The 26,139-nt window shown below is 35.8% G+C and overlaps 1 protein-coding gene across 9 annotated transcripts; it reads right to left on the reverse strand.

The window, feature by feature from the left end:
- Positions 1 to 25,592, reverse strand: LOC138937397 (probable phospholipid-transporting ATPase IA). 9 transcript variants are annotated; one of them, XM_070303643.1, is made up of 22 exons: positions 25,085 to 25,591; positions 15,308 to 15,695; positions 9,765 to 10,000; positions 9,443 to 9,541; positions 9,244 to 9,354; positions 8,912 to 9,159; positions 8,361 to 8,641; positions 7,985 to 8,279; positions 7,679 to 7,899; positions 7,217 to 7,593; positions 6,991 to 7,128; positions 6,722 to 6,874; positions 6,456 to 6,653; positions 6,267 to 6,366; positions 5,930 to 6,174; positions 5,730 to 5,855; positions 5,492 to 5,632; positions 5,271 to 5,389; positions 5,024 to 5,158; positions 4,842 to 4,946; positions 2,053 to 2,150; positions 1 to 1,143 (listed from the first exon to the last, which is right to left on the reverse strand). In XM_070303643.1, exons 1-22 carry the CDS (start codon positions 25,106 to 25,108, stop codon positions 1,046 to 1,048), a joined length of 3,936 nt encoding a protein of 1,311 aa, XP_070159744.1. In that variant the 5' UTR covers positions 25,109 to 25,591; the 3' UTR covers positions 1 to 1,045. The 9 variants fall into 9 exon arrangements, with proteins under 9 accessions (XP_070159744.1, XP_070159741.1, XP_070159743.1 ...); XM_070303640.1 differs by having other exon boundaries at positions 1 to 1,191; XM_070303642.1 differs by having other exon boundaries at positions 25,079 to 25,591.
- Between the last annotated feature and the right edge of the window lie 547 nt (positions 25,593 to 26,139).

Below are 26,139 nucleotides of genomic sequence, written 5' to 3' on the forward strand. Positions count from 1 at the left end.
CGTTATCGATGAAAAAAAAAAGAGAAAGAGTAACGTAATATATACACATAGAATATAGAACAAGGGCAACAGTCTTCTTCTGGCACGAAATCGAACGTAATCCTTCCTCGATTGTATCGCGATCGCAAAAGCTTTCTTCAATTTTGGAAATGTGTATAAATTTTTCTTTTTTAGATGTATATATTGTATATATATATATGTACACATCTACATACATATATAGTATAGAGGTAATAACTTGCAATTCCAAAGAAAGCTGCACTCCTGGATAATTATCTCAACGGAAACATCTCTTTATATACATATATATATATATATATATATATATATATATAAAGCAGTTTACCGGTACATAATAGGACTTTGCACGACTTTGACACTAACATGAAATGCATTCTCAAATGCATCGCGGCAAAACGCACAGCCGCATCGTCGAAAATCCGTGCTATTCAATACTTTTTAAGAACAAGGAGTTTCTACGATATTAGAATAAAATTTCACAGAGTATCAAAATAATTATTCATACTAATATATATATATATATATATATATATATATATATATATATATATATATATATATATATATATATATCAGAGTTCTCTTCTACAAATTGATCGCAGTAATTCAGAGAGGAATTTGTTTGAACATTAAACGTTATCAACCCTTAATTATTCGCATCTGTTTTGCATCTAACAGATGAACTTATGAATATATAATTTTCTTTTTTTTTTTCAATAATAAAAATCTAACAAAAGTTGTTTATTGCTCGAAATTATAAGACCATATCAAAAGATTAAAAAAAAAAAAATTACTGAATTTTTTAATTTCAGAAAACGCGTCTGATTAAGGGTTAATATTTTCTTTCGAGTTTTCACGACGTTCTTAAGCATATCATTGATCGGATATCGATCCATCGATTGACGATTCCCTGAAGCCCTCAAGCATCAGTCGAATAAACGGAGCAGAAGCGAAACGCTCTCTTTCAGGTCACTTGAAAGAGCAACCAGCATTTTCTCGCCATATAACGGCCATCCCGTTTAAATCACATGCCGCCGGGTTTCGGAAGATTCGTGTCGTAGGCTCTGATCACATCCGTCTGGGTTACCGAACCACCTTCCTCTTGGGAGAACGCGAAACCATCTGCATCGCGCAGCATGCGCAATAACAAAGGTCGCAATTCGTTAATCTCTGCCGTAAGAATGTCCATTAATCGGGCATGCAAGATAACGAAAAATTGTGAAGTCGCGTCTAGCGATAGGCATTCGATTTATTTTTCTTTTCGATCTTCAAGTAATTCAAGCAAATTATAAAAATTTCGAAGATTATCAAAAATTTTTGTAAGCGCAAATAAAATACTCGAAATTATTCAGAACTTTTCAAATCTGTCAGTCCATCACTAGACGCGTCCATAAGAATTGAAAATTCGAAATTGCTTTAATATATTTATCGATTTTCAAGCGCTATTTATACAGCAAAAAAACGAAATATTTTTTAATTTTAAATCATTCTATTAATTAAAATTGTAGCAATATATATACAAAGTGTTCTAGAAGTGTCGCATTTCCTTTGATAAATTGAACAATCTACACATTCAAGAGAACAGAATAAGAAGAAAAAATGCGTAACTTGCAGAACGTTTGGTATATGTATATTAATATGCATCTCGCGATTGCTAAAAAAAAATATAATTTTCAACTATAAGATAACACGGTGCAGATGCAAAAATGTGCATATAGTTATCAGTTTGTCGTAAATATGTTTTCTTTCGAAAAGTATAGTCAATATTTTAGGACAACACTCGTTGATGAAATAAAGCTTACGAACGGACAGACGAGAAACGGAAAGCCGTGAGAAATTAAGCGCGTGCTCAAGTGCGGAATAAAGTACGAAGAAATAGAACAGTTAGAATCATGACAAAATTCACCTAATAAGAAAAAAGTTTGCGAAGTATATAGAATTATAGGGAAAATCGCGAAGGATATATCAAGAGAATCAGGTATCGTAAAATTTCCCCGGCATATGTGAGTGTCTGTGGAAAAGACGACTTACGTGACAGCTCCACCTCGACATTGACTCTGGAGGCGGCATTCGAGCGCCTGGTGAAAACACTTTTAACGTTTTTCAGCAGCCTCGCCGTTTCCGTCAATCTGCAAAGCCGGGCATTCAGCAATAATTTATAGATTCTCGGCTTTGGCCGGAGAAAACATCCTCCCTCGTCCACATTACGTGGACAAAACGACGAACTATAACTCTTTTCTGTTTCTTTCTCTATGTCTATTTTTCTATCTTGCCCTCGGAATTCTCGACCGATAGTTCCCAATTTTAACGCGAATTTCGTGTAATTTCTTTCACGCCGACGTCGATTACATATGTGATAGTAAGTGCGGTGCAATTACCATGCAGGGATTAAGTAAAAAGAAACACAAAGTGAAAATTAAACGTGAAAAATGTTTGTAAATTTACTCGCAAGGATATCAATCCTCGCGACATTCTCTTCATTCAAAGAAATTAATGAAATTTAATTCAAAAACATGCACGTTGCTAAGAAGCTTGCCATACAAGTGCAATTTAAGCGGATATATGTGTGTGTGTGTGTGTGTGTGTGTGTGTGTGTGTGTGTGTGTGTGTGTGTGTGTGTGAATAAAATAGTTATATTTACTACAAGCTTACTCCGTTTAGAGAATCGTCTTGAGGTACATTGAGACTTTGTGAGGAATTTACGTGACTGACATTTTAGATCGCTGTGCTGTGCTCGGCTTTTACAACGGAACATCGAACGATTATGCGTTCCTGTTAATCGGCGATGTGTTCTCGCTTGTTGGTAGAGAAAATATAAGTGGGAGATGCACTGCGTATATAATACATACTACTACTGGGAGGGGTACTTACACCTCGCGATATCGGCGATGGCATGCACAGGTCTGCACGGGATACCACGGAAAAGAACATATCAAAAAGAAACCGCATTAACGAACGGCAAATTTTACAGTACACAGTAAACATTATTATAGTATATAAATATAGTACACATAGCGATACACACTACTAATTCTGCTGTTATATCACTACTAAGCGCTGTTATTTAAAGAGAATGGTTTACAAAGTTTATTTTATATGCCCCATGATTATCTCCCATTTGCATCGTTATCATAAATGGAGGTCTGAATATAACAAAGTTAATCTAGCTTAACCGAAATATTTTTTGTGCACGTATGCATACAGAGTAAAAAAATACGAAAGAGATTAATTTTTATTATCTAAAATTATACTAAAATACGTATTGTATGCAGATAAAGTGGTGGAAATTAATTGTTTTTTTAAGTAATGAACGTGGTGTGTAAAGAAAATCTTTAATTAAAAATAATAGAAGCACGATATCCTATTGATAATGATTAATAATAATGATTAATACATAATAACAAGAAGAAAAACAATATCGAAGAGATATACATATACAGTAGAACCTATCGTAAGTCATTATATTATCGCGCATTATTTCTTATTTACAATTTTTCCAAAGTAATATAACAATTTACTAGAAACAAAAGAGAAGCCACGCGAAAGGTTCTATTGTGTGTACAATATATATAATATATATACATATATATAATATGTATAATAGACAAGAAACATATTTTCTGTACTGCAACAAATATTGTAAATTAAATATTATACGATTATTAATTAATTACATTGTTCTACATTCATTGAAAATTATAATGAATAAAAAAATATAAGAAATAATAATATACATGCGGTTTTTAAATTAATATAAGTAAATAAATAATAAAATCTTTTTTCAAGCCAAAAATATAAATATTTCAGTTTACGCAAAAATGCGTTGGACGAATGATTCACAGGAAATGTGTATATGGATATCGTTAATTATATCATACAAGGCTTATCGCGCGCTAATATATCATGTTGTACTCGGAAGAGAGGAATGTGTACGAGGAAGATGTAATAATCGTATAAAGTTGAAACGCTTACTAGCTTGGCACTTTAGGAATGTACGGGATGGACGCATTTTTCAGGAATATGAAAGTTGAAGTGTAGCGGATGATGCATGCTCGGAACGGTGCGTAAACCACGAGCCACGTGCTACAAACGGAAATACTCTCAACCTATTGCGCCTTCGTCGCGGATAGATCAAGGTCCAATATCGACTTAACCATCGCTTCGTCGACCTCGACCTCCTGTTTATAATTCATATTTATCGACTCAATTAAGAGGCAACGATATTAAAATAAGCGATATGAAACGTTTTGTCTTTTCCATTGCGCTCCAATAAACAATCAATACATAAACTAGCATACAAACGACGAGATGTTATTTTAGGAACATTGTTAATGATATATATGATCAAATCATATGTGTTAGATATGATCAGATTAAGGATTATTACATACATGCACCTAAATGCACTAAGAAATAAAATTTCGTTCAGGTTAGTCAGACCACCCATGTAAAAAATGTAAATTTATTCTGTAAATATATAGGACCTAGAAAGCCATGCATAATAACATGTAATCTCGATCAACGCAATAGAACATAAATAATTACTAGAATGGTTCATGCTTTCTTAATAATATTAGATTCTCTTTGTGATAAACCCTAAACCTTTTATAGATTAAAATGATAAATAGATAGTCTCTTTGTTTTTCAAACAAAGCCTAAACACAGCCTAAATTGTCGATTATAATAATAATAACATAATGCAACTTTCATCTTATACTTTTTCATTTAAATGTTAGAAAGCACCTTTTCTATTATCTAAAATGCAATTTGATATTCCCTATATATTATTCTTTAATAAAAAATAAAATGAAAGCACTTACGAGCTTCTGTAATCCTGATTGTTGAATACATCACCAGGATCGGATGTCCTAATTTCATTCTCTCGGGCTGTTTCCGTTACTGATTTCCAAACTGTATTCATCACTCTGATGACGATAAAAACAATTACATTCAAGTATGCAAAAAATATATCCTGTCTGCATTTAATAGCAGCTGTACTCACGCATTTATTGTAACATCTAATAGCAATACTGCTGTCGGTATTAATATAAGTCCAAGCCAAAAAACAGGCGAAGAAAATAACATTTTATCATTGCCTAACATCACAGCGCCGACGTTCAAGACGGGCCAAAAATTACTATAACAATAAATATATATTAAAAATATATTAGTTGCTCTTTTAACATATGTCTAAAAAAAATTCTATAGTAATATATTACAGAAAAAAAAGATATTTTTTCTTCTCTTACCTATATATAAAAATAAATAAGAACCAGAGTATAATAGATCCCCAGGTTGCTAAATGAGTGACCCATGTCCACGAATTTATTATTAGACCTGCCTTCGCGCATACTGTTACTACAACATACTAATACAACAACATATAAATAATCTCTCGCTTTCATAAGAGCCTCCTCATAAATCTCTCTCGTGGGATTACATAATGTAAAGAATGTTGCATGACACTTACAGTATAAACAAAATTTCCTAGTAGGAGATAACCGCCGTCTCTACCGTTCCCCCAAGCCACATCTTGTTTAAGAGCCATAAGCGGCAACCAATAAAGTAATGCTGAATGAAATAGTGCATTCGTAATCCATATCCAAAATATCTGTATAGATATATGTAAAAATATTTTATTTTTCCTTTTCTTTTGAAAATCTCGATTCTAATTCCATGTCACAATTCGTATATGAATATGTACTTACTCTAATACTAAGGAACGAGTCGCCATTATTCTTCGTCGCGTATAATGCTGGATGTGCTAAGCGAGTTTCTGCAGAACACACTTTATCAAAAAGACCCATAGCTAATGGAGGCGCAGCGGTAAAAACCTACAAAAAGCATCAAATCATTGAAAATTAATTTTATTCTTTAGCAAAATAATCGTATGATTTATGAAACTTACAACGTTATAAAGTCCAATAGACCATCTTTCGAAAAGGATCTGTCCGGACCAGCCGGAATAAATGGCAAACCATAATTCGATAACATATAGACAAATATTCTTGTAGAACGAGTATAAGATTAATTTACACATTCTACTATAATTCCAAGAACCGTGAACGAATAATAGACGTTTCAGAAAACGAAACTGTGCGATGGAATAATCAGAGGCACAAGCTGCTTGAAGACCTTCGACACCTGAAATACCTACAAGAAACAAAATATCGCGATATTTTAATAACCAAGAATATTTTCGACAAAAACTCTGTAATATGCGCTTAAATATATTTAATATTTACCGACACCAATGTGAGCTTTCTGTATCATAGCTACATCATTCGCACCATCCCCGATTGCAAGAGTCACACCTTTTTTGTTACTCGTGATTAAACCAACCACCTAAGTATAAAAGAAATTAAAACAGAGCGATATAGCCGATGGATTAAGTTTTGCTATGCAAATTTCCAAGTACGAATTAATAGCCTTACCTCAGCTTTTTGTATCGGTGACACTCTACAACAGATAACTACTTTGCAAGCTGAACACAATTCCATAAAATCCATCCTAATGTCACAAGACAGAGCGTAATCTAACGTACTGCCATCTATAATTAGAGCCACATCGTTTTGGCATTTTAAGTCAATTCCAAAATCAAGACAACGTTGGATGATAACTTCTCTCGTTTTCTATAAGATACGTAAGTTTACATTGCGTCAACTGCAAGACCCACAATTTTGATAAATTATTTACTTACATCTAAAGAAGATTCATTGATGACATAAAGAGGCATTCCATGTGTTATTAGCTTGCACGAGTAACCGATATTTATAGCGGTCTCCTGTTTATCTCCCGTCAACACCCAAACATTGATATCAGCTTGTAAAAGAGCCTGTATCGTTTCCGGTACCTACGAAATTATGCAAATTGTAATATTATATATTACAAAAGTATGATATTACAATTGTAAAAATGTTTATCTTTTTAACAAATTAATAAAAGAAAGAGATTAAATATATTCCGTACTTCATCTTGCAGTTGATCCTCGATCGCAGTTGCTCCCAATAACGTGAGTTTAGTCTCAATAAGATTCGCAGCCTGCTCTAGCATGTTTTCACGATTTATCGTACTAATCGATGCTTTATGATATGATTCGCACCATCGCTGCCAAGAAAAATTATTGAAAGTTATTAATATATATCGACAATATATATTGACTCGCTTCTCTAAAATAAAGCAGAACTAATCTAACCTGATAAACATTTTCAGGTATTTCCGCGGCAGCAAAACATAGCGTCCGCAATCCTTCGGTAGCAAACATTTCCAAATGTTCTAAAGTCACCTCACGAAAATCATCTACATGTTCTTGGTCAAGATCGCTAGTTTCTAAAGAAATTGGTGTTAATCTTTCATAGATTACAGAGTCAGCGCCTTTACAAAAAATTTTAATTTTTCCCTCGGGCGTTCTCACAACCACTGACATTCGCTTCCTGGCCGAAGTGAATTCTATTACATTCAGTATTTCGTACCGTAGTATCTCGCCTAGAGCTACGATTTCCACATAACTGGGCGTCCGTGTATCGAATACGTAATTAAATTTACGTGCTCCGTCCACTAACGCTCTTTCATCTAAAGAAGGAAGAATATAATGTTAGTTAGATATTCGTATATACATTGTCATGTCATTACAAATATTTAGGTAAATGGGATTTACCAGGAGATGCAGCGTGATAAATTATAGAATTATCTATTTTCTCGGGAATAACCGTATGACAAACCGACAACATGACCATAAATTCGTGAAGCACAGCCGTGTGCTCCGCTTTCTTCTTATCAATAGGATTCGAAAAGTCCCGTACGGACCTTCCTTCGACAATATCTTTAATTAATTCACAATCGCTCGTACTTCCATTGTCGTTTGAAGAATTTGGCAAACTATAAAATATTCATTTTCTCGAAAAAAAGGTATATTTAAATGTCAATTACTACAGCAAAGAATTATGTAACTGGTTAAACTTACTCATATAGTTTTCCACCGACCGAACATCGTTTGAATTCCATGACGTTCTTTGTAAGAGTACCAGTTTTATCCGTGAATACGTAATTCACCATTCCGAGTTCCTCGTTTAAATTACTCGTACGAGCCATTGCTGGAGTATCTGTCTCCGCGTGATACATCTCTATATCCATGTTAATAAATGTGGCTTGAACGAATCTTACTACTTCGAGCGTCACTTGCAGCGATATTGGTATTAAATTATTGAAGAGAATAATAAATGTCAAAAGATTAAACGCAAAATTCTTGGTCATTTTCTCTGCGAAAAGATAGAGAGATAAATAAAGACTTCAAGTATCTCCGCGAAATATGGGCGATGAGAGCACGCACGTGTGCTTACCTTGTAAACCCAAATACCAGAGGCCGTCTCTATTGGCGTTCGTCCATAAGACGTTGAATATCGCGGAAAGAATGCACAACAGAAGAAGTATGAAAAATAGCATCAGTATCTGCGTGTTGATCAATCGATCGAGGGTGGATCGTTTCAATGGCGCTGTCGCGTTATTATTCTGCATGAGTTTCGTATCGTGCCCCGTGTATATGACTACGCCGAATACCCATCGTGTATTCCGCAACATCGCGCCACGGAGTAACAATTGATCAGGCCCTAAAGCTACGCTCCTGTGAAAGAACAATACCGCTTGTGACGTAATGACACATAAACGTATTGACGCACAACGAGATGCCGACACTTCAAGACAAGTTGAAAGACGAATAACAAACTATATGTGATATGAGAAATAAAGCAAGCCTAGATATGGATATAACTTTCGTTAATATCGGAAACAAATAACGAGACGAATTGGAAAGGAAAACGTGCAGCGAAACGAAGCGTACGATGTATTTAACACATGTATGTGTTAATGTAAATGACCATATTTATATTCTTACTGTTTATTAGTCTCGCGTAAAACTCCGTGGAACTCGTATAAATGCCTGTTGGGCGGTTCGCACTGAATGTTGGCGCGAAAATTCATCAATTCCGCGGTATCCAAAAGACTGGCAGTGTCGGGATGAGCCTGTCGGATCTTTAGATTTGTCTCACCGTCCAGATTAGCGGTCTCTATAAAACACATACCTTGCGGCTCCGATGACGACAACAAGACCAGGTCGGCGGGGAAGAAAGTGTTGTTATGAACCTATGCATATTAAAGAGAACGATTGTAGCTCGAGGGACGCCGATTATTACTAAATCAATAATCCTGACAAAAACGAAAAACAACCTTAACCACATCGCCGACGGCCACGGCGTGCCAATGTATCCACTCCCAGTGTCCGTCTCTCAGCACCTCCACTTCTCTCATATTTATTTCATCGTCCGCTCTATGCCTTTTCTAAAATTTACCATATTTTTCTTATTTACATAGGATATCGAATATAAAGAAAACGCGATAATTAATTACTAATGTTATAAGTACGCACAACATCCTCGACTATCTCCTTCAAAGCGGACACGCTGAGGATGAAAATCAATGGAACCAATGTCGTCCAGCGTCCTGTCGGAGACACGTCTGGTATTTGCTAAATTTAAATAAAAAAGCGTATTAAAAATTTGCGAAATTCAAACACAGCTTCAAGATTTAATGAAAACACATACAGAAAACATTATTTTTTATCTTGACTATATAATAGAATATCTATGGAAGAATATCTATGAACAATTCGTATTAAAAATTTCGATAGTTTTTGTTCTCTGCACTCGTTACATTTATAACATTAGTTGTAGCTTGACAATATAGACTACCTGCATAAGTGCGATGAACAGGAAGAAACAATTGCTGTAACGACGGAATTGCTCAAATAGGAATAAAGGTATGAACGACAGAAATGAATACTTCGCAGTCGTAATGTGATTGTTTTTGTATTTTGCAGGCTGATGAGGTGCATTGATAAAAATGACCCTTCCTTCACCGTCATTGTATTGCGTAGGTGGCTGGTCATCATCCTGCAAGCCACCATTTTCCGCTCTTGCCGAACCAACTATAACACACGCAACAATAATACTTGTTCATTTTATGCGTATTTTTCGACGTAGAAAGATATAAAATCAATATATCTCTATGAACAGTTATTTATTTTTAATTTTCTTTTTTATTAAAATCAAAATTATAATTAAAAGTTAAGCAGCTACTTATTTTAATTCGAGAATAAAAATCGGTGATTTTACATCTTTAATATTTTTCCTCCAAAAGTTTCTCCACAAGTTTCGGATTTTTTTTTTCTATTCCCCAGTTACAGAAATACACACTTGCAGTATAAAGGTCAATATAAAAAAAAAAGAGTCACGCTACCTTATCAAAGATATTCTGATCATAAGAATGTATTATACCCAAGAAAATGACACTTGCATTGTATATGCACGGATATTTCTTTCTCTTATAGCCTCTGGTTATATAATGTTCTGCCCACGAGCAGTGAACTGACAGTTGTACTGCGACGTGAACAGCACACAGGAAATGATCGCTATAAAAAATATCATACGCGACATGCTAAACTTTGAAAATAAATAATAAGGGACATAGATATTCCCGGTGATATGCATTAAACGCTATTTATTATTTTTAACAATCTGGATTTGTCATCTAGCGCGCATGTAAAACAATATTAATCTTACAAATTGTTAATTCTTTTTTTCATTCCTTTGTTTCTCAAAAAATTAAATAGAGATCATATGTATTTAAATTTTGATAAAAATCAAAATCTATAATAACTTTTAAATATTTCATAAATTAATACAATATTTCCGTATATATCAAAGAGAATAAAGCAATATATTGAAAACTAACTGATAATAATATAAATCTAAAAGATGTAGTGTATATTTTTCTATTATTTATATAATAGTGTCGCAATTTTGTAAATTTATCACAGATGCGAAAATTAGTAGCTATGACCCTAGAGGGGATAAGACATAACACTGTTAAAAAAAAAAAAAAAAAAAAAAAAAAAAAAAAAAAAATGCTCTTATACAAACCGTTAACCGTTTAACAAACCGTTGAATAATTCAATCATGTTGTAACAATAGATTAGATATAAAAAGTTGTTTTAAAATTAATCGATTAAGATAAGAGTCGATACACATACAATGCCTATACATATATGTATGCCGATATGCTTACTATACTTGTATATTTATAGCCAGATATACAATATATTTATCAGAATCAATATAAAAAATATATTTTCAAAAAGAAATTCTTGTTTGATTATATCAACACTTTTATTAATTTTATTAACTGTGTATTACGAGATATGTAATACTGATATAAGAATACTTATCAAACGAAAGTGTAATGAAAATGTAATGAAAATTTAATGAAAGTGCCTCTTTAAAAAGCATCTGTTTTTGATAATCCAAGTTATCGAGTATTTTGTTATCCGATATGTACATAGCTCGAGATATATATATATATCTCGAGCTATGTACATAAACGTAAATCATTTACACAATTATAAACAATGATAAATTTTATTCGAGCAATTTTTATTCCGACTTACGGGTCTGGGCATGCAGATAAAGATGCACACGGGATATGAGCTCGTTAAACCATTGCACCAGCTTCGTAGCCGCGACTTCCATGATCGCTCGTTGTAAACGTCAAATTTCTCACACATATATATGTATACCTATATTTACATATCTCACATGTCACCGAGACGCGTGCTACATCTGTCCTGATTCATATTTAATTCCTGTGAATACGAGAATGTCTCACACGTGCACGCGAATCGGAGCTACGACCGGATCGGAGCATCCGTGGTGGCACATCGGATAGGAAGCCCGTTCGTGTTAGTCTTTGTAGTTAGATCGCCTTTATATACAGACATATATAATATATATATATATACACACACACACACAAGCTTGAATAATAAATAATTCCCCTTAATTGCATCGATCGCCGTGACGTACGTCGTGCCGTGCCACGACGTCAACGTTGAAGCCGGTCACGAGGCGTATATGAGATGCATTGTTATTCGCCACCGTGCCCATTTCACGGATAAAATTCGACACGACCTTCTCTCGTCGCACTTTTGAGGTTACGTTATGCCGCTTGAGCGCGATCAAGCCGACGATGTTCGCGAACGACGAGAGAAGATAACCGCCAAACAGCTGACTTTACGGTGACTCGATTACTGTCATACACTCGCGGAATGCTGAACGACGAATGACGTGCCTGCGAATATTCTCGTGCGAAAAGAATAATTCAACGTGACGCATAGTCGGCACGACGACAACGTTTGACATCACGTGCTCGCAGCGCTGAACAGCTGTGCACGTTATATAGGGTGATCTTTAAACGCAATGAAAGAGAAATTTACTTGACGTTAAAAGATAATGTATCAGATCTGAGATATTATGTATAATGTAGTATGACATTTAGGAGTTAAATTATGTTAAATTACCCTTTCGATGGATAAATCTTGTGTAATGAAATTAAAATTAATTAACACCTGACAAATAATTATGGTGAAAATATCGCGAATTTAACAGAGAAGGATGCCAAATGTGTAATTATGCCGGTTATATTGATTTTCCAAACTCCCCCTCCCCCTACCCCCCCCCCGCCCCGTATCCGCCAACTCTACGGCAATAATAACGTAACGACGCACTACTCCTATGTTTTTATTCGGAAGGTGACATAATTGCGTAATTGGCGTAATATATATGTATAGTTACGCGATAGTGGGTGTCGCATAATTCAGTCGTTATACAGGGTGTCCGGCGTCAATCGTATCACCGATCGTGTGCAGGTAAAGCAGATGAAATCGCGAAAAAGAGTCCTTTAGCATTGTTTTCTATAACACTTAATAAAAGAGGTATTATTGAGTAAAGTCTGGCCAATGAGCGCCGATCTTTAGCCGGCCGCACGTCGGTGAACCGCGCGTCTGATAGTGTGCGCCGCTGCACACTTCACAAAAGGACTTTTCTTCTCAATTTCATCCGCTCTATCTGCGCACGACCGGTGATGCGATTGACGCCGGACACCCTGTATATCTCATCTCCCTACAGTAGACTCGCACGCGAAAAGCGTTTGCGCTCGTTTATTCGACGATCCTTTCGTCAATTAGTATTTTCATCGTGCGCATATTTCGTTTTTCTGCGCACGTGAGGCAAATTATAGAATATCCGTCCGTGGATGTATCGTTAAAAGTAATACTAACGTTAGAGCGATTATACTTATGTATACAATTAGCAAACAATAGCGGAAAAGTAATTGGATATTTGCATTTATGTTTGCATTTGTGTGAAAGGAAAATAAAATTGCGTGACACGCATCTTTTCAATTTTCTATTTCGCATTAAAAAAGAGAGAAGGTATTGTAAGAGATGATTAAACGTATTCAAAACGTTACATCTTTAAGAAAATTTCTAATTTTGTTTACGCCGAGCTTTTTTCAATTCTTCGTAGATCGAATCTTATATGACAGTGCTATATATGTATACACGGATAAAGCTGAGAGAAAATTGTATCATGGAAGCAGCAAAAGTGACAGAATCCGAATTATTTATAAAGCGAGCGTTTCTTTCATATACGAATTCAATCCTGCATTTTTTAACGGTACGATACAAAATTTCTTCTCCTACAAATTATTTTATGTGTTTTTTGTTTTTCACGCACGATCTGATATTCAAATTAGCTTCTCAACAATTCAATTAAATCCGAAAACGAAATCAGTCGTTCGTTCGAATAAATTTCATACGCGATATTTATTCCCTATTCCAGGCAATGGCATCTCTCGACGCACGATATAATCTCCTAAAATTCTTTCCCTTTTTAAAAATCCGTCACTTCCTAAAAATGCTCGAAGAGGCGAAACTAAAATCCTATATAAACACGATGTATCGGATGCAGGTCTTGTCTCCGGCGATCGATCGAACGAGCTGTCTTTCAAGGAGAGATGCCAGGTCTGTAGCACATCCGGCCGCCCGGCAATCGATCTCTCACCTTTTCCCACCGTGCGAAGGAGGTAACGTTTCCTCATACGCGCACTCACGTTACTTGCACACGCAATTTTCTGGACGATACGGCACGACACGATACGGGTATGGCGCACGGTCCAGTCTGTCTCTTCCTAGTCGGGATAACGATCCGTCCGAGAGAGTCAACTACGTCATCGCACGTCGGAAGGATCCTCCTCTCTCTTGCCACACCCCTGCCGACGATGATGACACGTCGTTCGGTTACGTACACGTGCGTCGTTAACGCGCACACGCGCCGGGACCCGCGACATCGATCGCGTTACCGGGAAATCCGCACGCAGGACGCATCGCCGTTAAATATCCGCGGTATATCCGATGCGGCGACCCAGGATACTCTCTTTCTCTGTTTCTTTTCTCATGACAATCTCCGCACTTTTTCTTCGCGCCGCAACGCAATCCCTAGATGCTTAGATGCCCGTGTACGCACGCCCCGAATCGCGAATGCGGGACGGATCCGCAGCTGCGGATGTACTAAATTAGTGATAATAGAAATCGAATATAACTCTTTAATCGTGATTTGTAAGCCGAGATAATTTTCAAGGAAGTATCCAAAGATTTTAAAATAATAAGAAAACCATGTCCTCTCGCGCGAAATTCTTCCCTCTCGTGATTCTTTTATCTCTTCATAGCTTCATCTTCTTTATCATTTAATTATTTTTACACAAGACTTGGCGCCTACAGCCGATGCGGCACTGCCCGAGGAATTGCCAGACAAAATGCGTCATTGAAATGTTCACGTGTGTATCGCGAAACGCATGCGCCCATCGATGGCAACAAGTTGGTGTCAGCACCGACCGTGCTCTGGACGCAACCGGGGCTGCGATCCGGAGCCAGAACATAGAAGAGCGTGTGATGACGTGATGACTATATAAGTTATGTTATCGATAGGCCAAGGACACCGTCAGCGACACGCCACAAAAAGGGGTGGTTTTCTCCACTACACTACTTAAACAGCTCGTTCGACGCTGTCAGCAAAGATTTTACGAGATAAAGCTTATTTTATGTTTTGAGAAATATAATTTTTATAACGTCGAAACGTTAGGATGTATGCGCACAAAATTAAAAATTTTTTAATGTTTTTCTAAACGAAAATATCGAGCGACTGTAATAGATTTCAAATTAAAATGCATTGAAATTGAGAACTTGTGTAATGGAATATTACTTGTTCGCTTTGATGTGGGCTTTACGATAACAATTTAATTTAGAGTTTATTTAGTAGAGTCTAAACAATTTATAAGTACTTTCTACTTTAGAATTATATACGCGCTGAACGTCTTCGATGAATAAATTTACTCGACTTACCCTCGGAAGTCGACTCCGGCGAGCCGGTCTCCTGGAGCTCGATGTGCTCCCGCCCTCTCCGTCTGCTGCTATTACGCGTGACAGGATCCAGACGAAGGCCGATATTGTCGACATTGTCGATGTCCCCGAGATCGATGGGACTACCGATGATGAAGGGCCCGGCGACCCCATCTTGTTCCGCGCCGTCGTTCGCCCGGTTGCTGGCGGGCGACGCGTTGTTACGAACATCGTTGTCGTTGCCGTTGTTGCTGACATTGTTGTTGTGCAAGGGCGTGCCGTCCATATGAGGTATGGAAGAAAGATCCTGCGGTGTGAAGGGTCGCAACGGGCCAGGGCTGGGAACCCGGGGGTTCCCCCTGGCAAACGGTTGCATTGACTGTGCCGGCGCCTGAAACGAGGCGACGATCTTTATATCTGTCATCTAACCGTACATACGCGCGAAATGCGTGATACGTGACGGTAATGGAGAAGTAACAATACGCGTGAAAGAAATTAAAATTAAATCCATTTCAAGTATTCGTCTTTGAAATTTTTTTCATTTCTCGATTGGTTACCCCCATCGATGTATTTATTTTGATATGTATATTCTTTTTCTATTTCTCATATTTCTTGGAATCTATTTATAAAAATCTGTTGCAATGAAATCGGTCATTATCTCTAATTGAACATGTAACGACGACATTCCTTCGCGGTGATATATATTAGATCGTATAAACACATCGCGCGTATATATGTGATAGAGCGTATCTAGAATATATCCGACGACCCTGAAAGGAATCGTCCTCGCTGGTCTCACACGGCACGTACGTCACGGTTCATTCACCCGTTATTGTTTCATATATTGTATATACGTCATGCATGATGTAGTTCGATTTCTAGAAACATTCCGCCTTGACAAGCTAAAATTTATTGAACCTCGATAATTCGATTTATTCATTTTTCTCAATTGACCGGAATTGACAGTTTTCAAAGCAAAATTGTTGAGTCACAGGAAAACAAGGGTCCGAAAGTTTCAGAAATCGAAATTATTATCCACGTTCTAGATTATCTAGATGTTTAAAGCAATAATAATATTAACTGTTTTTTTTTTTGTTGCAATATCTTTTATATTTTTGAGATCTTTGTAATATTTGTAATATTTCTTGTCGTGTTTTAATGTCGGAGAGAAAATATAAAAAAATATAAAAATAAAAGAAAAATTTCAAAATTGTATCAAAGATAATCTCATAATCAGTTGTAAGATAATAATTATTTGAATTAACATCGCCGTTTAATTCGCCATTTATGTCCAGATCTAATAATGAACATAAAAATACGTTGCGTGTACGTCGTAGAATTACATTTGATAATGCAAATAATGTCGATGATTCATAATAACAATAATGATAAACGGTATTCAACATATGTTCAATATATTCAATATATATATATATATGTGTGTTTGACTTAGGCGAATGTAAGTGAAATTATTTCAGTGAAACGCAGCGCACGGAAGATATCATTGACGGCAAATATACATATAGCAAAATAATAAGTATATTTAATTGAATAACCTTGCACATTCCGTTTAATCTTTTAAAAGAAGAATTATAATTTCATTTAACAAAAGTAACGTGTCTCCTTCGGGAATCCAAGTTTACTTTTCACGAAGTACGAAATCGACCACGCGCATTTCCACGTCGCATTTTCCCGCAATCACGATAAGGAATCTTCGAAACAATAACGTCAAAGTAGTATTATATAAAGCTCGACAAACACATATCTTGCACACGATTATGTGTGTTAAATCGACGCCGGAGGATTTCACTGGTCTTTTCGTTATTTTATATTCAATATGCAACCGCGCGATGGCATTTTAAGTAAAATGCACATTGAAAATAGATAAACACATGTGATATGAAGATCAGAAACATCGCATATAATGAAAAAAAAAAAGTATGTTTTGTAAAGACGCTCTTTGTTTTTATCGTTGATTTCACAAAATTGCGTTTTGTTTTACAAATAATTCGTTTCGCAAATAAATCGAGATAAGTCGGGCATCGATGAATTTTTCCGCAAAACCATATAGCGTAAGCAAATATACGGAGTAAAACGAAGACAAATTTTGAGTGTTTTTTGATGAATTTAGGATTTGTTTTGACAGCGAAGCTTGCACGCGTCAGCGGTAAATATATCGCCAGCTATCTCGCAAACACTATCCTCGATTACGTAAATTCGCAGTGCATATTTATACGGCTGAATATTTTTAGTTAATCTAGACTAGAATATGAGATTACTTATCGGGTGATTACTATCACTAACGAAACCATTATTATTATATGTTATTTCAGTGATAATAGATTACTCACTACTATTAAACGCGTCGTCCGAGGCTGATTTTTAGACCTCGTTTTGAAATCTCGATTGGTTCCTCGTCTTGGCTCGTTAGACTTATTGCCTTATGTTGATTGGCCAAAGAGATTAAATAAACTAAGTAAATCGCACGGTGATCGTTAGGAATTGTCTCAAACAATTAGATCCTTCGCACACTTTCATGTAACACGCACATGAGTATATAACAGAGTACATACGAATATTTGGGACTAATATTGCCACTCATTAATCATTCCGATATCATATCAAGGAAGTGATAAAGAAAAGATCGAAAATATAGATTTCCGACGATTCGACAGATATAACTTTAGCTTCCATTTCGCAGAAAGTTGCGAATATAATGGAAGACTTTTGTGCGATATATTAATTAACGAAGACGATTGCCGTTCAGTAATAAAAGCAAAAAAGTGATCCAACAGATGGCTGAGAATTTCACTTTCATCGAAAGATTACTGAATTTTTACACGATCAAGGGGAAGAAAATAGGAAAATGTAAAGCTACTCGTAATGAAAAATTTAAAAAAATTGATAATTATTATTTAAGGCACTTTTTTTTTTTATATAGCACGATGACATGAGCGCATTTTATGTTGTTTTATTTTATAAGAGAATCGTAATTTAAAACGCTGTGACCACTTGCTCCACTTAATTTCACTTGTATGAGAAATGGTTGTAGCTATGATTTATTAAAGTCTATATTTAGGTCTATTAAAACCGATTTAAGTTCGCAATAACTGCAACATACATTTGTAAATATTTTACAAAAAGAAGCTTCTCTCTTTGAAATGGAGAATCGTCAAACATGTTTCTATCGTGATGAGAGAAAAAGGCATTTATCATTGGAAGAAAAACGAACAACCATCGGCACGCACTAGTCGATACTGCGAGTAAAACCGCATCGATTCGATTCTTTCGGTGAATTTCTGCCAATCCTGAGCGCCGTAGAAGAATCGCCGTTATTTATTTTAACAACAAATGTTGCAAATGTTTGAATTTTCTAATCATCGTGTAGAGGACACCGGAGATGCCAATGGCAGGGCGGCATCGGATGCGCGGGAGCGGCTTTTTCACGGGAGGAACGTCCAGAAGTCACTGTTAGAAATCCAACGTGATAGTAACAAGGTACGGCCAATAGGAGCGAGCGAACCGATCGATAACACAAGACACGAAGTTTCGACCTGATAAGATCAAGATTTCTATGGCGCGACCTGGCTGTCCGTTCGTGTATATCGTTGTATCGAGACTATAGCAAATTCCCGCGGCTGTCTTCGATAGATAGATCTTTGATTGGGAGGGCTATCAGCTATTTTATCTCTTTGCAATCGATATAAGGAAAGAAAGAAGTTGTTTTACAATTTGCAATTTTCAGAAAGAATAAAACTAATTAATTTTATATTTAAAAAACTAATTTTTCCTCTATATAAAATCATTAGACATTTTATACAAGACGAAAAAGTTTGCGAGAAATTTATTCGTCTGGACATTTCGTAAAACTGGTATCGATCCTTTTTATTTGAAAGAAAGTATGAGAACGAGACAAACAAAAAAATAATAACAAATTTCTTGGAAAAGATTAATTTCCAAACTTCGGTCACAGGCTTATAAGTTATTAATTATTTCTATCCTCGTGATCGAATACGACTCCATGTGCGACGCCTCTCTTATAAAAGTATTGATGACGTAAGCCCGCAATCAGATAGCATTTCATTGATTGTTGAGTTGTATAATTCTATTAACCTTTGTACGCGTGCGAGTAATAATTCTGTGTCTTTAATAAATAAAGAGCATATGATTATCATATAAATAATTTCTTAGTTTAAACTTAGATCGAACTTCTATCCGAGCTTACTATCCCATTGAAATTAAACTATAATTTCCAGTGATTATTCTCATTCACAAATGCACAGATCTGAAATAGAAGCTATTGCCTATAACTTATTCTCGTCGCATATTAATATAGCGCTATTAGCTCAATACGAGAAAAATTACACATACTACATCGTAAAGCCTGCGACAATTCCTACAGTAAGCGGGAAAGGTCGATAACGTAAATATGATATCAAGTAGATAAGCAGCATTACAATGAACAGAAGCGCGATGATAGAATGCAAAATGATCGATATTATCGACGATGCTGCTTTCGCGACAAGGCCATCATAGATCGGTCAGGATCGTTGGCGGTAAAGAAACGTTGAATAATTGAATTCTATCGAGTTGATAATGAGAGCCCGAAGCGCAGCTTATGCGTCATCCTCTCTCTCCTCTCTCTCTCTCGGATGTATTATGAAAGGACACCCTTTTACAGGAGCGAGCGGGTGTCGTTAAAACACGTATGTCCCCTTTTAAAAGAGCATTCATACTCGGAAATGTCGATTCCCCAGAGTGGCGTTCCTTTTTCGCCTGCAAAATATCAAAGTAACTTGCCTCTACACTTGCCCGACTTATCGAGTCGACCGATCGCAAATTAACACTTCCGTTATGCCGAGACGCTAATAAATCGACATAACTAACGTGACATGGAAAACGCGATGCAAAAGATGATCTCCAGGATCGTGCATAATTTTTGTTTCTTTCAGCGTAACACAAGAAGTTAATGACTTGTGCTTTATTAATCCACGTATTAAGCGTTAAATTGTTTAATCTTTTAAACGTGCTGTATATTTTCTTTAGTTTCAATTATAATAAATAATATAATAATTTATATATGTATCTTCGTACCGAACGCGATATTTGCCATTTCGGATCTAATGAATATTAAACAAGTATCAGTTAGAATCAAGCAAAATCTTTCAAATTGAACAAAATGAGGCTACGAAGAGGCGCGGCTGTCAACCTGATCGCGTACGAGCATTGATTTCGCAGAAATATTGTACATGTGCACGTGTTTGCAATTGTTAATGATGCGAATCTATCGATAGGCCGCACGTAATACCACACCCTTCCTCCAAATGAGGCCGCATAACCTTTGCCATTATCAGAAGGGCTGATAGAGCAAAATTAATACATAGGATTGCTACTTCACAACGAATATGATCGTATCTACCTCTATTCCTTGCTACGAACAAAATTATCCGTAAAATTTATATCAATATTTATGTAAATCAATAATAATATATTTAATTTTAATATACATATATATATATATATAAACTTGTACCAATTTTTTTTCACGGCAAAAATTGCATACTTCTCAGACAGATGTAATCAATGAAGAATAGAAAAATCAAGACAAGATTTCGCACAGTGAGGCAGAGAACTAAAACTTACTCGGCGGAGTCAATATGCAAGATTGCACACAGCAATAAACAATCGCGCTTACAAAACTTCGGCCATATATATAAGTCGATTACATATAACGCATCGCCGCTGTCGCGCAGCACGTCTTCGTTACTCGCGTATTATTTCCGTAAGGACAGTTCGCAAGTTTAAATTCAACAGCTTGAGACTCGCGTGACATTACTCGTCACGTTATCCGTCACGGACGAAATTCGTGCGTGCGCTTAAAGAGAAGATAGACAACAATCTTTTCAATATTTCACGTGACGATCTTCTCGGGCAAAAAGCTTTCATCAGACATTTGGGTCAGGTATCCACGTTAGCCGCACCCCATAAAATCACACAAAATTCATCTACCCTGTCCATATATCATTTATCTTTCTAGCTATCTTTGCGAGCTAATGAAAAGCAATTGTTGACATTGGGATACGCCCAGTCCGATGATTATCTATTGTACTATTTCCGAAAATGTAATGCCTGCGGGAGAACCACGCGAACATAAATCAAAGAAATATAGAATACATTATCGTCAACATGAGATTGGTACATTTAAACAAATATGCTCGAAGAGTAATTTCACGATTGATTGCTTTTTGAAAAATAATCACGACTATACGGATTTAATATATTAAATTAATTTATTTCGAAAATGTGTGTTTATCCTAGATTTTTGCATCAATTTTTTTTGAAAAAAATTCATTTTCCAGATTGACTCTCGCGTTCTTTTAATTTCTCAATAACTCAGTTATTGTAAATTGGCTTTAATCGTGCGTGCCGAGACCTCAGGAAACGTACTTGTGAAACTGGCACTCGCGAAATATTTCGATTGCCAACTCGGACAACTAGAGAGATTACCTAGGAACAAATTGAACACGAAAGGCAATGTCGAGCAACACGTTGTAGGAACACGATTACGAGTGTGATCGGATTTAATTCTGTAAACATTGAATAGTTTATTCGCATGAAAAATCGCACTTGAAATGCTGAACCCGTCATCCCATATTATTTACGCTGTACCATTCGCTTTAAGGAAGAAATTAAAAATTCTAATAGCGTTTTAGCAATTTAGCACAGTGTTCTTTTTCTCGAAATATAATATAATTGAAATAAATCGTTAATAATATCATGGTTTCTTCATCTTTGTACACTTTTCTATGTATTTTTTAAGCCTCAATTCGTTTTTATAAAAATGAAATTGAAAATTAATTTCCTGCGAGGCTCGCATGGATATATTTACGTATTCATTTCTTATCCCTTTTTTAATTCCTGTCAGCTTTTCATATAAATTTGACACGAGAGACGCGGAAAGAGAGAAGATAACTATGATATTAGATCCATGAAACATGTCATCATAACAGCCGCTCCCATTCTTTATAAAAATAATTTAACATAAGTAATTGGGGCATACAGAATGGAAAACTGAGCACGCAAAAGAAAGCCTATTTCTCCTATCGTATAATTTCAGTATTAAAAATATATGGATAGGATGACAAATGCCAATTAATTAACAAAATATACAAAGGCTAATTAATTTGCGCAGAATATCACAGGCTTGATAAATATATAAATATATACGTATATACATAAAATATTTTCTAATTAAAATAGAGAGCGAAGTTTTGTTTTAGGATAATATAACCACGATCAAATCGTACACGCACGCACATTCACTAAATATAACATAATAATTAAATTGAGTAAAATCAAGATATGAGAAAAAAAAGAAATATAATTCTATATTCAGTACAGAGGCGAATTAATTTTACGGCAAAATAAGATAGATATATAAAAAGCAATTTTTCCTTCTCAAGTTCTAAGAGACGCGATATCAAACGAATCTTACAAGCATCAATCGCATTTGTAATTTCACATGACGATGAGTTTTACAGATAACAGAAAACAAGACAAATATGAAATAAAAATGATGGCATGGAACTGTGAAGTTTATTATATATTGGGTACAGATCTAATAAGTGTCATGTCATAATTAAAAAGACTTGTCGATAATACTCATGATTATCTCATCGCAAAACACGGGATTTAATTAATTTAATCGTTTTATTGTAATCAAGAGTTATACCAGCTCTGAGATATAACGTGCAATCGGACATGGATCTTTCCACAGAAAATAATTTTACGCTAACAATGAGCATGCAAAGCATTCTCGAAACTAAGTCGATTTATCGCAGTGGCAGTGGTTTTTATCGATCATTTAGGGCGTCATAGTTATTTCAAAACTGCGGATTCAGGTTTCTGAATGAAAAAAAAAATGATATAGCGACTTTATCGATACATGTCATTTATGATTAGGAATCATTATATTAAGGAAAAATACCGATATTTCGACAACATATTATTAGCACAAGCGGAAACTGCTGCTTGTCCTCGTTTAACCAAATGTGAAGTTAATAATATTCAATAGGAGGCCTCAATATCTCACGCTCGATATATTAAAAAAGTTGATTAAAATAAAGTATATTAAAATAATTGCTGTGTAAAAATGTAATACTCTATACAATTTTACACGATACCCATTTTAATTAATAATAAATAATGGTTGCGCTGCATAAATTTGAAATTTATCTTGTTCATCGCGATCAATGCTACAAATATTTAATATATTTCGACGAAAGATATTAGAGTGACATTTGATGTAAATTATATAAAGATACCGATAATGCATAAAATTCAAGTATACCTGGCTGTGCTTGCACAACGGTACGTCAAGTCGAGGAGATCGATGCATTATGCAACAAGTAGTTAGTTGCCAGAGACGTTATACTTAAGGCGATAATCGCAAGGAAATTCTACAAATATTCAGGCAATATTGCCGATAAAACATTCGGGCGCAAACTAATAGAATATATTTCTTCCGGCATATCCTTGGCTCTATCAATGGGCGAAGATATAAATTTATCGTCAAATTTATTATCCAAAGTGTTTGGACAATTGAGACAATTCAATTGTCGTCGTAGAAGATGGAAGACCAACGTCAAACACGCTTGTTGTAATACGAAAAAGTAAAGTGTGCTCTGTCAACTATAATCGTTTATTTAAATGATAATTATAGACACAATATATTGTTCTTTAATTATCAAAGTATGTTTTATTAAGAGGCGGAAAAGAGAGTGGAGAGTTTCTCTCTCTCCGTCAAATTATATTAATTTCGATCTTTCTCTCCCCCCATTATATAATTTAATATTAATGATGAGAGTTCTTAAAGTTTATGTTTTTTCACACACTAATTCTTAAAAGTGTAAACTAAATTTATATTTCCTCGATCTTAATAATATGTAATATAGAACACGATAGTGGCACTTTGTATAAGTGTAAAGTCAGCTGGCTTTATATCGATGTCACGTATACACGAGTAGATATACATGTATATTTCTGAATCAAAGTAAAACTCTAGAAAAAGAAATAAAACGCATTTTCTGCTGCATTATTATTCTCCCATGCATACCAGATGTGCATATAATATAAAATCTATTCATGTATATATGTGTATGTGCATGATAGCACATCAAGTACGCGTAAGCCGTTCTAAAGCGCGACGAAGAATGTCAAGGATAAATATTTACATGGATCTAATAAATATTTACAAGAGCAAGTATTCATTAGTATGCGTGATCCTGTTTCGATCTTGTATAAGTATTTAAAGTATAGAAAGTGGAAAAATAATGTTATCTTACGATTAGTGGAATCTTTATCACATCTCGAAAATAAACAGCTGTTTATTTGCAGATAAACACATTGGCGGATTATGAACAAGATGTAGATTAATCGGAACGTATACTTATAGCATTCTATATGTACAGAGATTTGATAAAAAGTAATTGAAAAGAAAGTTATTAATTAAACAAACTTTAAAAATACTTATCGATAAAGTAAAGAAAAAAAATTGCCTTATTCATGTTGCAGTTAAGGCCACGATTGTTTCAAATCTGCCATTGACATTTACATATCATAAGCAACAATCTTCGTCCTATATATGTTACGTGCACTTGACATCTCCCACTGCCGCATTCTAACCTCAAATCCCATCACACACATACACACTCTAGGTAAGCAGAGACAGGGAAGAGAAAGAGTGAGAGAAAAAGAAACGAAAACAAAACTCACGCTCACCCGTGCGTAGTCGCGTGTCCGCATTGACTATGCCGTCGCACACATACCGCCAGCTCGTCAGCATTTCACAGCGTCGGGAGATAAATCCGCGCGTACTCCAAGGAAATGTCACGCACGTACGTACGCACACGAGCGCGCTCACACGCGCGCGCGTGCGACCTGTCGTCTCGTATATCGCGATGCATTCGGCCGCATGGGGGGAACGCGCGTCGTTCGAGCGAGAGGTGAGAACGACAACAACGATGGGACGACGACGACGGGACGACGACTACGGGGAGGACGCGTGCCGATTCGAATCGCCGCGTCCGCGCGCCCGATTCGCGGCGGCAAATTGTTGCGGAAATTCGCGAGCGCCTCCTCGCGAAGTTCCTCGTCGTAGGTGAGATATGTCCCGACTAGACTTAGGCACTGGTACTGTAAAGACCCTCGTCTTGACGATGCTACGCGGATATTTATTATTAACTCTCTTCGGAGCCATAGGCGGGAAACACGGCCGTCTGGGATCGCGGCGCCGCGCCATCGGCCGACGCCGAACTCGCGTTCACCAGATGGCAGCAGATATCAACTGGTTGAGGAATGTGTTCGAAAATCTATCGGTCGAAATAAACTAATGTTTGAGCGACCAATCGGGATAAAAGAATCTTTTATTCTGATTGGTCAATCAAACACTACATCTACTCTGCGAGTGGATTTTCGAACACAACCATGGAGTCGATGGGGATCCGGGATCCGAGCTACTATACTATAACGCTAAATTGCTGCAGTAATCAAAAATTTTAAAATGAAATATATTCTAAATAAAATCCCTGTGTGTTGATTAGTTAATATAAAATTTTAATTTCTAGACTAATTTCTCTTAGATATATCAAATGGTGTAAAATTTGAAAAATAATTATTCTATCGAAAAATATAACACATTTTTGACAGAGTCAAAGATCACAATAATCGAAAATTGTATCAATTCGAGAAATCAAGGGTTGCGTTATGAGTTTTCTGATATAGACTGCGAATTATCAGCAGTATCGAAAAATTATTCATATATGTATACTTTCATT

Source organism: Polyergus mexicanus, unplaced genomic scaffold, assembly GCF_030449975.1.
Source record: "Polyergus mexicanus isolate NDT 795.1 unplaced genomic scaffold, iyPolMexi1.0 SCAF_10, whole genome shotgun sequence".
Taxonomy (NCBI): Eukaryota; Metazoa; Arthropoda; class Insecta; order Hymenoptera; family Formicidae; genus Polyergus; species Polyergus mexicanus.